The 13,048-nt window shown below is 41.1% G+C and overlaps 1 protein-coding gene across 5 annotated transcripts in view; it reads left to right on the top strand.

Annotated features, from left to right (window-relative positions):
• Positions 1 to 13,048, top strand: part of phkb (phosphorylase kinase, beta) — a 290,351-nt gene that overhangs the window by 109,642 nt on the left and 167,661 nt on the right. For all 5 annotated transcript variants that reach the window (XM_041192251.1, XM_041192249.1, XM_041192250.1 and 2 more), the window contains one exon: positions 11,186 to 11,301. In XM_041192251.1, the coding sequence (XP_041048185.1) occupies positions 11,186 to 11,301 (116 nt within the window). The remainder of the gene's footprint in view (positions 1 to 11,185; positions 11,302 to 13,048) is intronic.

Below are 13,048 nucleotides of genomic sequence, written 5' to 3'. Positions count from 1 at the left end.
ATGAGTACAATTGTGGGGCGGGGGAGTGGAGGAAGGTTCAAGAACTTTGGAGATGAAAGGGAAGTTTGGAGATGTAGCATAAGGATGATGGGGTCAGGGTTGGGTTTTCTTTGAGGAGAGAGGCGATGACGGCAGATTTGAAGGGGATTTGGCCCTTCAGCCATTGGAAACAGTTTCTCTTTAGTTATTCTACCAAAACTCTCCATAATTTTTAACACCTGTCTCTGATCTCCTCTTAGCCTTCCCTGCTCTAAGGAAGATAAACCCAGTTTCTTCAGTCTGTCCACATAACTGTAATCCCTCATCCCTGGACACACTTTAGTAAATCTCCTTTATACCAGCTCCAAAGCCTTCATCCTCTTCCTAAAGTGCGTTGTCCAAATTGAACAAAATACTACAGTTGGGGCCAAGCTTTGAAATGTTGCTCTGTATATCCAATGCCATCAAAAAGGGGCAGTGGTCTTAATCAGTGTTCCTTCTAAATTTTCTTTCTCCTGGGCAGGCTACAAATCACCCTACAAACTACTGTGAGTGCTACTGAGTGTTACTAGCTGAGCCATGGGCAAACTGGCATAGGGTAAAAAAAGTCAAGGAGTTAAATGCGTGGCTCAAGGATTGGTGTGGGAGGAATGGGTTTCATTTCATGGTGCACTGGTATCAGGTGCTGGGGTAGAAGGGAACTGTTCTGGTTTGACAGGCTTCACTTGAACCGTGCTGGGACCAGTGTCCTGGCAAATCGAATAACCAGGGCTGTAGAGAGGGCTTTAAACTAAATAGAGTCGGTGTGAGGGTTGGTGGGGGCGGAGGGTGCTCTGGACAGGGGATACGTAGGCTTATAAAGCAAAGGGATATTGCAGCATTGCAGGGCAGCTGTTTAGGTAATGATACCCAGATTGTGACAGGAAGCGACAGAGTGTACAAACCTGAAAAAAAAACAGTAAATAGGGTCAAAGGGGGAAAAAAATGGTAAAAAGGCAAAATTAATGACTCTTTACTTAAATGCACGTGTTATTCGGAACAAAATAAATGAATTAACAGCCCAAATGGAGGTTAATGCTATGATCTTATAGTCATTACGGAGACATGATTACAAGGAGGTCAAAACTGGGAACCAAATATTCAGAGGTATGTGACTTGTCGAAAGGACAGACAGGAAGAAAAGGATGGTGGGGTAGCTTTGTTAGTACGAGATGGAATAAGTATGAAAGCAAGAAATGATCTTGGATTGGAAGATGTAGAATCTGTATGGGTGGAGGTAAGAAATAACAAGGGGAAGAAGACACTGGTGGGAGTAGTCTATATGTCCTGTAAGAGTAGCTATACCATAGGACAGAGAATAAATCAGGAAATAATGAGGGCATGTAAAAAAGGTAGTACAAACTTGATGGGTCAAATGACCTACTTCTGCTCCTACATCTTATGGTTACTTTTTGTTCATGGGCAGCTTACATTGTAAAATTCACTGAACTTTCATGAAGTTCAAAGGGGCCTGTTTGTTTCAAAGCATGGTACGTTCCATGTACGGCTGCACATCACGGAGGAAACATTGCTGTCCACTCACCAGTCCTGTTCTCTCTCTCAAAGGTCTTATTCTAGCTCCACCTCTCACTGATCCCAATACACCTTTCCTCTAACAGGCCACAGTATATTTCTAATCTCACACTTCCCAATCAACCTCTTCTCGCTGGACCCATTCATCTTTACATATCCCATTTTAATTTTCTTTACACATCCCAGTCTCCCCCTCTCCACACATCCCAGTCCACCTCTCCTCTAATGGGTCAGGTCATTTCATACTTTTACTCTCACACGTCCCAACCTGCCTGTCTTCTCACTGATCTCATCCTCTCCCTTCGCATATCCATTTTTACCCATCCTCACCTCCCGTCCTCCCTTTCCTCTCCTCACACATCCAATTATATCTTTCCTCATGGATCTCCTTCTACCTTTATTCCCACATGTCTCATTCTAACTCTCTGCTCACTGGTTACATTCTTCCTCGCTTCACACATCCAATTTGATCCCTCCCCACATTTGTTCCCTTCTACCTCTCCTCACATCTGGACCTTTTGGCTCCCTTTTTCTGACACAAGACTCGCACTTTCACAATTGAGTAGCTGAGCTTTGAAAGGAACAGGGAGGATAACCATATTTAGAGTGTTCTGGAATTTTCTTCATATTTCCTTTCCTTATATATTTCCTGCGTTAATATGTAAAATTAAAAACTATTCATTTTCACAAAACAGTACAATTTCTTTGTTCAGAGCCTGAAATCCATTAAAAAGGGATTATGGGGTATGACTGATGTTACCCATGTATGTGAAGGAATAATATTATTCCTCATTATCTTTATACAGCATACTCAATTTTTGTGCCTAAGCTGAATGCACAAAGCACAGAGCACAAATGATACAAATTTGTTTTCTCACTGCAAATCAGAGAGTGGCCCTCGAAAAATTGGCCTGAAGCCATTTAAGTTCATTAAAGCACAATAGGGTTCCAACCATTAGTCATGTGAAACTGCAAAATTTGGTTAGGGTTAATATTTTACCTTATCTTCAGACTTTCTCTATCTTTGAAACAAATTGAACCTGAATATAGGCCAAGATTTTGTGGTAATAAGAATGGTGACGCTATCAGCGCTCACATTATTACAAGGTAAATTGGCCAGCAATTTCTGGCATCTGTACATGTGCAGTTAAATGCAAAAATCCAGAAGGTGCTGTCAGAGGTATCATGCTGCATCACATGCTGTGCTGTTGTAGTCCTTGCTGATAGACTCAATGTTGAGTCGATAACAATGCTGAGAACCTGTAGTTGCCAAAGTAATTCCATAAAAAAAAGTTCTGAAAAAGTTAGGGATGGTGTATTAAGCAGTGAGTAATTTTTTAAATGGTGTGATAATTAACAATTACGACTGAACAGCCTCTTAACAATTAGTGCTGAACAACTCTCTGGCACTGAAAACTTAAGTTTACAAGTGTGAAGTTTCTCAAACATTAGTGTTGGAGATTTCAAAATAATAACTTTTGTGCCAGTCTCTTTTCTTTCTTGATCCCATCAGTTTGTTCCAATCTTTATTTCACTTTCTGAATATCATTTAAATCAAATTTATATTACCTGGTTTGGACTCTGCAAGGAGAATTTTAACCTGTGGGTGGTGGAAAGAGAGCCTATATAGGTTCATGGGAAGGTTTGGTTAAAGAAGAAAAAAATACCAGTGTGTTAGGAACTTACACGGGTTTGCTGGGCTATCTGAAACTCAGCAGGGTCAAAAGGTGTGAGGACAGTGGGGATTGATAGAGCTGTGAAATTGGCAGGCTGAAATTCCTTTAAATATTCAAGCAGGACAGCTCCTTCTTTGCCTAAATGAAAAACTCTTGCTCACAGGACTTGTTCTCAAAGTGTGCTTTTACCGTTTTGGAGGTGATTTCCAATACTTTAAAGGACATTTCTGCTACTTTGGTCTTTTTTGACTCTGATCTGCACTTCCCAGTGCTAGCCTCCATAGCAGGATGGGAGAAACTTATGCAGCTCTATCTTGGACTGAGGATACCCTCATCAAAAGGAGCAATGTCAGCAGCACTCACAGTAACAGGAGCAACACCTGCAGAAGTAGCTTCCTTCTACTCTGTCACCTGCCTCTCTGCAGGTTGGGGGATGTTAGATTAATGCGGAGCTCCAATTTGAAGGAGGCAATAACCCCAACACAAGGTATACAATCATAGGATCTGTTTTCTGAACATGATTGTGACAGCTGTAGCTTCCTGGAATAAGACCACCTATCCAATGGACCAGGTAGGCATGCATTAGCAGTAGTAGTTAAGGTTACCACAACCCTGAATTTCTTCATCTTTGACTCCTTCTAGTGATCTACTGCATTATTTCACAGTCTGCTACACAAGTGCATCTCCCAGGTGACTGATACTATGTTTGCCACCACTTACGCCCACTTTGAACTAATCAGGCCAGTCAGAACAAGAGGGCTCTTGAATTTGCTGCAGTGGCTGGACTCTCCAAAGGCCAAGGAATCATAGGTAACTTCCATATGTTAATCAAAACACCCTCAGATCAACCAGCTGTTTTCTTCTGCAAGATATCCAGGAAGCTTCCATGAAACATTAATTCCCTGCCAGTCACATCTCCCACAGGGCTTTGAACCTCCAAGAGATTAGGGATACTCTCTAAGGATTTGGCTGGTAATAGTTGTGAGGAGACCTACCACTAACGCACAAGAAAGATACAGCAGAAGTCTCATGAGTACAAGAGAGGTCATTGAGCAAACCATTGGGCTGCTGAAGATGCAGTTCAGGTGCTTGAACATATTGTGGGGTGCCTTTCGGTATACATCAGCAAGGTAGTCCTGAATTTTAATAGTGTGCTGTGTCTTGCACAACATGGTGCAAAAGACAGGAGGAGGAAGATGATAACCACGCTGCATATTTTGGAGGAGGAAGAGGAGCCTGATGTAGCTAGGGTCCTTCAGCTGTACATCAGTTGTGAAAAATGCCATGGATGGCTTCATACAGGCATGGTTCGGTTAATCAGAGGCTGTGCAGCCATGTGGTTCATTTGTACTGAGCCCCGCACCCCCCATGGTCAACAACTGCCGAGGCGCAGTGTCTGCATCCAGCTGAGGAGAGCTTGGAAGGTTCTGTGCCCTTTGTATCTGAGCTGGTGGATTTTGTGCATAAGTTGTACAATGCTGCTTTCTGCAAATGTGTGACCCTCTTTGAGGACTCCTTAGCCTCCTGCACCATCTCCTATGCTGTGTTTGAAGGACCAGCGGGAGATGAAAGATATGTATTAGAACTGACAAGGAGAAAAGGTTCAACATCATCATTGTGCAATGATCATATTTTGGCTACAGGTGAGATCTCATCAGCATGAGTGATTGTTATGTGATATCTAATTCTGTCACCAGATATTTGGGACACCCCCAACTCTCCACGGCCAATGTCATGCACTCTGATAGACTGCTGATTTCTCATGCATGGTCCTTCACAGTGGTCAGGGTGGCAATTACTTGGGTGGGAGGTGGGGGCAATCCAGTTCTGTGCCTTTCCCTGGAGTTCTGCACTCTCTTCTGCAAGGAGAGAAAGCAGAGTGTCAGGAATGTGAGGAATGGTTTGTGTTGAGAGGATAAAAGGACAACATTTGTGGAGATTGACTTTGAAGGATGGGAGTGAGAAAACAATAAGATATGGCTGAGAGTCAGTGGTGGCTCTTCAGATGAGACTGTGAGGAGGTGCCTCAAGAGAGAGAGGAATGGAGGAGCTTTGTGTTGGTGTCAGGAGTGCTATGCAGGAGAAGGCTGTTGAAGTCAGAGTGAGGAGGTTGGCACTTAAATGTGGCATGCCACTCACCTACCTTGATGAGGTCATTAAACTTCTTTCAGCATTGTATACATGAGAGAAGCACACTTTCACAGCTGATCTCTTCAGACAATTCCAGCTATGCCTGCCATGTTTCAGCGACTGGTCTATTCCTCCCATCTGCTGGGATGATTCTCTCTCTTCTGGTCCTAATGGTCCACGGCATAACGTCCAGGGGTGCCTAAGAGAACCAGGGGCCAGTCTTCCTACATTGAGAATCCATTAATGCAGTTGCTGTCTGTGTCCTGACAGTTACAGCATGGATCCACCTGGATCTCTGCTGGAGTCCATTTAAGTAGTGAATCTTGAACAATCACATGCAGGTCAGGATCACTTCCAGCCACTCTGACTGGTCAGGAAATCCTAAAGTGGGATATTAATATTGTGGCTGAGTTAAAAAGCCACGGCAAAGCCCACTCCACAAACTTTCAGGTTCCTACCTGCTGCTAGCCTGGCCCACTGCAAGCGGGTCTAGGTGTTTATTTCTGCCCTGCATGTCTCAGGATGATTCTTTAACCTGATCAGCTGAAGAGTTTCGCTATTTCTTGCCTGTACAGTGCCCACAATGGAAAAGATGCCAGATTAGAGGGAATCTCTGTTGAGAAGCCTGTAAAAACAATAGAGATGTACAGCTTGCCATGGTGTTTTCAAATGCAAGAAGTATATGTATTTGTTTCCTTAGAGGATGGGTGTGAATGGCACCCTCATCTTGCGTTGTTTTTTTTAACAACTCTATCCGTTTTTACAGTGAAACATTAAGCATCATGCTTCATTTGATGAGTATGTCTGTTAATTGAAGACGACTAGTTGTGCTTTGATTGATCTATGCATTACTGAGGAAGCGTCGCTTTAGCTATAATAGGCTGGAGTTAAAATGTATAATCTTTCACAATGTCAGAGTTAGAGACTGAATGCAATCATGTGTACCATCTGAAAAGTAAAAAAACATTCATCATAGACAACTAGATAATAGAATTTGATGTTACATCATTTTATCTGATGGGGTCCAAGTTCAACTCCAAATTACATAAGAGTAATGAAATTCAACAGCTTTGTAAACTATGAAGGCGTAAGCATATAAGAAATAGGAACAGTAGTAGGCTACATGGCCCCTCAAGCTTGCTGCATTATTTATTTAGATCATGACTGATCTTCACCCTCAACTCCACTTTCCAATCCTATCTCTGTATTCCTTGATTCCCTTAGTGCTCAAGCATTTGTCAATCTCAATCTTGAATTTATTTCACAATACAGCCTGCTAGAGTATAGGATTGTAAAAATTCACAGCTTTCTGAGCAAAAGAAATTTCTTCTCATCTTGTCCCAAATGGCCAAAATTTTATCCTGAGTCTATGAACCCTAGTCCTATCCCTTCAGCCCGGGTGAAGGGCCTTTCAGCATTTACCCTGCCTAGCCATTTAAGAATTTTATATATTTTAATGATAATAGCTGTTATTTTTCTAAACTCCAGAGAATATAGGGAATTCTACTCAATTAGTCCATAAAGGGATGCCCTCTCAGTCCATAAATGAATTGTTACACTGACTCAAAGGCAACTATATTCTCCCTTATGTGAGGAGACCAAAACTGTACGCAATAGGCTACCTGTGGTCTTACCAAAATCCTATATAATTATTTCAAGACGTCCTTACTTTTACACTGCAGTGATGAGCCCAGGATACTGATGTTACAGAATTCTGCAATGGTAATGTCATGGGGAAGTGGATAGACTCTTGTTCGAGGTGCTAATCATCTTTCACTTGTATGGCATCTGTGTTACTTGCCTCTAATCAATCCCAGCTTGAATGTTGTCCAGTTGCACGTGGGCATGGAATGCTTCATTATCTGAGGAGTTGCAAATGTACCTGAGCACTGTGCAATCATCAGCAAACATCCCCACTTCTGACTTTAAGATGGAGGGAAGGTTATTGTTGGGGCAGCTGGTGATGATTGGACCTAGGACACTGCCCTAAGGAACTCCTGCAGTGATTGTCCTGCAGTTGAGATGAATGTCCTTCAATAACCATAACCATCATCCTTTGTGCTAGGTTTGATTTCAGGCAATGGATAATTTCCATCTGATTCCCATTTACTTCAAGGGGTCTTTGATACCACGCTCAATCAAATGCTGCCTTGATGTCAAGGGCAGTCACTCTAAACTTACCTCTGGAATTCAGCTCTTTTGTCCATGTTTGGACCAAGGCTGTAATAAGGTCTGGAACCAAGCAGTCTTGATGGAACCCAAACTGACCATTGGTGAGCAAGCTATGGTAAGTAAATGCTGCTTATTAGCACTGTCAACAACAGCTGCCATCACTTTGCTGCTGATTAAGAGTAGGCTGATGGCACAGTAATTAGCCAAGTTGGATTTGTCCTGCTTTTTATGGGCAGGTCATAACTGGCAATTTTCACACAACTGAGAAATTTGTGTGCAAGGGTGCCCACATTCCTCCGAGTACCAATATTTACTACTCTCAGCTTTTAAAAAAATATCCTGCTTTTCCTTTCTTCCTATCAAGTTGGATAATTTCACACTTCCCCACATTATACTCCATCTGCTGCCTTCTTGCCCAACCCCTTAACCGGTTTGTTTTCCTTTGTATCCTCCTTGCATCCTCCTCACAGTTTACTTTCCCATCCAGCTTTGTATTGTCAGCAAATCTGGACATAGCACCTTTAAATTTTAACTTTTTATCTATTTTTCCCTATTGCCCTATTGTGGCCTTAGTCGTTAGTACCCTTTTACCATTGTTAAACTCTCTGTTCCTCCTTGATGCAATCTTTTTGGCTTTACCCAAATCGTTACTCTGAACATAGGACTTAGGAGCAGGAGTAGGCCATTCGGCCCTTTCGAGCCTGATCTGCCATTCGATAAAATTATGGCTGATCTGGTTGTGATCTCAACTCCACTTTACTGTCTTTCCCACCACCACCCCCCCCCCCCCCCCCATATCCCTTGTCTCCCTTGTCTATAAAAAAATGATCTAGCTCAGCTTTGAATAAATTCAATGACCCAGCCTCCATTGCTTTCTGGGGATAAGAATTCCACAGACTAACAACCCTCTGGGAGAAAAAAATTCTCCTCACCACCGTCTTAAAAAGATCTCTTATTGTTAAACTGCGTCCCCTAGTTCTAAAAACAAAAAAACTGCAGATGCTGGAAATCCAAAACAAAAACAGAATTACCTGGAAAAACTCAGCAGGTCTGGCAGCATCGGCGGAGAAGAAAAGAATTGATGTTTTGAGTCCTCATGACCCTTCAACAGAACTATTGAAGGGTCATGAGGACTCGAAACGTCAACTCTTTTCTTCTCCGCCGATGCTGCCAGACCTGCTGAGTTTTTCCAGATAATTCTGTTCCCCTAGTTCTAGTCTACCCCATAAAAGGAAACATCCTCCCAGCACCCACCCTTTAAAGTCCCCTTAGGATCTTATATGTTTCAATAAGATCACCCCTCATACTTTTGATGATATTCTAAGTTTTAAAATTAGCATCCCGATGCAACCTGGTTTTATGATGATGTGAAACTGATTCTTGTGATCTGATATTTTCTGCTCCCACCCGCTATGATGCCCGCTGCAAACAGGAGCAGAAATCCCCATCTCTGATGCATTGCATGACAGCACCTCAAACTCCAGCTCACCACCTTTGAGCCAAATTTGTTTGAGCTGCGCCCACTTACTGCAAATGTCATTCTTTGTGATCACGATGCTCTCCACAAATTGCCACATGCTGGAAATGTGGCGCACTTCTTGCACTGCCATCTCTATCTTATCTTGCTTTATATTTTGCTTTAACGTTTTATGTAAATAATTCGCATCAGTTAATTTTAGTTTTTAAAACTAATAAAGTTTAAATAGTTTAAATTATTCGTGTAAAAAAGTATTAGTTATGGGTTCGTGGTTTCTAGTTTAAATCACTTTCCTAGTTTTGGAGTGCAAAAGAAGGATGACTCACTAACCAATCACCAACCTATTAACCTGTGTTACCACCAGGTCCTGGAGTTGTTTACCCAACTGCATGAGCACTACTGGAAAATCTGATGATTTTTAAACAGAATTTAACTATTTTAGTTCTTTATTTTTAATCCTTACTTTAATCCTTATTCTCGATACTTATCTTAGTGGGAGTGGAAGTGAGAGTGGAAATTGCAGAGGCACTAGCAATAATTTTTAAATGTTCCCTGAATTCGGCGGAGGTGCCGGAGGACTGAAGAATTACGAACATTACGCCTTTGTTCAAAAAAGGTATAACAACCTGCCCTGCAATTACAGACCAGTCAGTTTAACTTTGGTGGTGGGGAAACTTCTAGAAACAGTTATTTGGGATAGAATTACTAATCACATGGAAAAATGTGGATTGATTCGGAAGAGTCAGTATGACATTAAAATCATGTCTAACTAACTTGCTGGAGTTTTTTGAAGAGGTAACAGAGATGATTGATGAGGGCAAAGCTGTTGATGTGGTGTATATGGACTTCCAAAAGGCATTTGATACTGTGTCACAAAACAGATTTGTGAGGAAAGTTATAGGTCATGGAATAAAAGGGACTGTAGCAACGTGGATACAAGATTGGCTGAGGGATAGAAAACAGAGGGTATTGGTTAATGGGTATTTTTCGGGCTGGAAGAAGGTTGTAGTGGAGTTCCCCAGAGGTCGGTGTTGGGAACCTTTCTCTTCCTGACGATATATATATAAATGATCTAGATCTTGATGTGCAGGGGACAATTTCAAAGTTTGCGGATAACACAAAACTTGGGAGAATTGTAAACTGTGTGGAGGACAGTGTAGAACTTCAAACGGACATTGACATATTGGTGGAGTGGGCAGATAGGTGGCAGATGAAGTTCAATGCAGAGAAGTGTGAGGTGATACACTTTGGTACAAAGAACATGGAGAGACAGTATAAAGTAATGGATACTATTCTAAAGGGTGTGTGTCATGGAATAAAAGGGACAGTAGCAACAGAGCAGAGAGACCTGAATGTGCATCTACATAAGTCATTAAAGGTGGCAGGACAGGTAGAGAGAGCTGTTTCTAAAGCATACAGTATTCTTGGCTTCATTAATAGGGGCACAGAGTACAGGAGCAGGGAGGTTCTGATGAACTTATATAAGACACTGGTTGGACCTCAGCTGGAGTATTGTGTACAGTTCTGGATGCCACACTATAGGAAAGATGTGAATGCATTGGAGAGAGTACAGAAGAGGTTTGTGAGAATGGTTCCATGGATGAGACACTTCAGTTATGAGAAAAGATTGAAGAAGTTGGGACTGTTTTCCTTGGAGATGCGCAGGCTGAGAGGAGACTTGATAGAAGTTTTCAAAATCATGAGGGGTCTGGACAGAGTAGATAGGGAGAATCTGTTCCCGCTCGTAAACGGATTGAGAACTGGAGGGCACAGTTTTAAAGTGTTTTGCAAAAGAAGCAAATGCGAGGTGAGAAAAAACTTTTTCACACAGCGAGTAGTTAGGGTTTGGAATGCACTGCCTAGAAGTGTGGTGGAGGCAGGTCCAATTGAGGCATTCAAGAGGGCATTGGATGATTATGTAAATAGAAACAACGTGCAGCTCTACGTGGAAAAGGCAGGAGATTGGCACTAAGTTAAAATGCTCAGAGATCCAGTGCAGACACGATGCGCCGAATGGCCTCCTTCTACACTGTAACAATTCTGTGATTTTGCAATATACCAAGGATGTTGGAGACTTAAATATTCAGACAAAAAAGTTGCCACAGCTTAGCCTGATGTAAAACCTATTTCGAAATGTCTTCTGCCTGTGCCTTAATTATTTTGTTATGTTGTTTAATAGGTAACTTTCATTCAAAATCTTGTTTTCTGCGTGGAAAGAAGCTACCGTAGACCAGATTATGGTATGTGGGAGAGAGGAAGTAAATATAACAATGGCAGTACTGAACTGCACTCAAGGTATGCTGTTTCACAATCTTATTACAGTTAATATTTTTATAATCATAGCTGCATTTAGTATGTTTATTGCATGTATAAATGCAAAGGGAAATGGAAGTTATTTGCTGGTTTTTGCCATAATGTGCTATTCATACTTTAAATGCAGCAAACATGATGTGATTTTTTTTTTGCCTTTAACAGGGATTTTATTTTTCTTGCATCTTTTTTACTATTCTAGGATGATGAATAAAAATGCTTTCAATATAAAGTAGCTTTTATGTTTAATGTTTTTACAACATTACTTTCAGTTTCTACTACTGTGTCCATAATGTAAATGGCATCTATGATTTAGGGAGGTGTAGGACAACAGTCATGCCTGTGTGCAATTAAGCTTAGAATGCCAACAGCTCCAGAGAATTCTGTTCTGTTTTGATTTTTAAAAGCTGTCAGTTTGCACAGTGATTACCACAGTAATAAATCATTTTAAGGAAAAAAATAAAATTACTTCTGTTTAACAAATTCCCTTTTTTCTATTCTTTTTTCTAAATATATTTCTTTCTTATTTTATGTTTAAACATTTGAACAATCTGACATGTGGTACTCCCCATGGGTCTGTACTGGGGACTCAGCTTCTCACCATTAATATTCATGACTTGGATGACAGAACAGTTATATGTCTATGTTTGTAAATAACACTGTAAGGATGGACAGTTAGGGGTTGTAGGTCGGAGCAGCAAGTTACAGAGGGCCAAAGACAGACTATGGCCTGTGGAATTTATTGTGGGGAAATGTGAGATCATCCACTTTGAATTTGAGAAAGGCAAATTAGAATAATTTCTTCATGATGAGACATGGGGGGCTGGCAACCTTATCACTGAAAGCTGGTGACGCAGATTGCTAAAGGCTACTATACTGGTATAAAAAATAATCAAAAAAGGCTGATGAATGTTGATTATTATTTCTGAGTTTAGAATGTAAAATTGGACAAGTAATACTTCGGCTGTACAAGACCTTGGTCAGATCCCACTGGGGTACTGAGTTCAGCTTTGGATACCAAGCCTCAAGGAAAATATATTGGCCTTGGAAGGGGTGCAGCATGGATCCAGCAGAATTGTTGATGGACTGAAAGGATTAAATTATGAGGATAGGTTGCGTTAATTTGCCTTGTGTTCCCATGATTTTAAACGTTGAATTGATTTAGTCAAGTAATTATAAATGATGAAGGGATTCATTAGGGCAGATACAGAGAATCTTTTTGCTCTGGTGAGGAAATATAGAACAAGGATACATAATCTCAAAACTAGAGCTCGGCCATTTAGAAGTAAAATCAGAGAGCATTTTATCACACAAAGGATGGTAAAAACCTGGATCCCACTCACCCAAAATGCTGTGGATGCTGCATTAATTTAAATTTTTCAAGACTGAGACTAAGATTTTAGTGATGTAAGATAATAAAGATATATGGAACAAAGGCAGATGAATAGAGTTGCAGTGTTGATCAGCCCATCATCGAAATAAAATGGTAGAAAAGACTCAAAGGGCTGAATGGTCTATTCCTATTAGTACTTATCCGACTCTACCTTTGCCCCATTTGTGATCTCAAACTGAGAGCTTCAGAAGTTGTTAGTTCCTGTTTGGCTATATCCTAATTTTGAAATCTGCTGCTTTCAGTATTCTGCATACTGAATATTCAAGTAATTGCCTCGACCGTGCCATAAGTTTCAAGCTGACGTGCAGTAGCCCAAAACACTGCCAAAATTAACTTAGT

Source organism: Carcharodon carcharias, chromosome 7, assembly GCF_017639515.1.
Source record: "Carcharodon carcharias isolate sCarCar2 chromosome 7, sCarCar2.pri, whole genome shotgun sequence".
In the NCBI taxonomy this organism is placed as follows: Eukaryota; Metazoa; Chordata; class Chondrichthyes; order Lamniformes; family Lamnidae; genus Carcharodon; species Carcharodon carcharias.
This window is presented reverse-complemented; position numbering and strand designations above follow the sequence as displayed.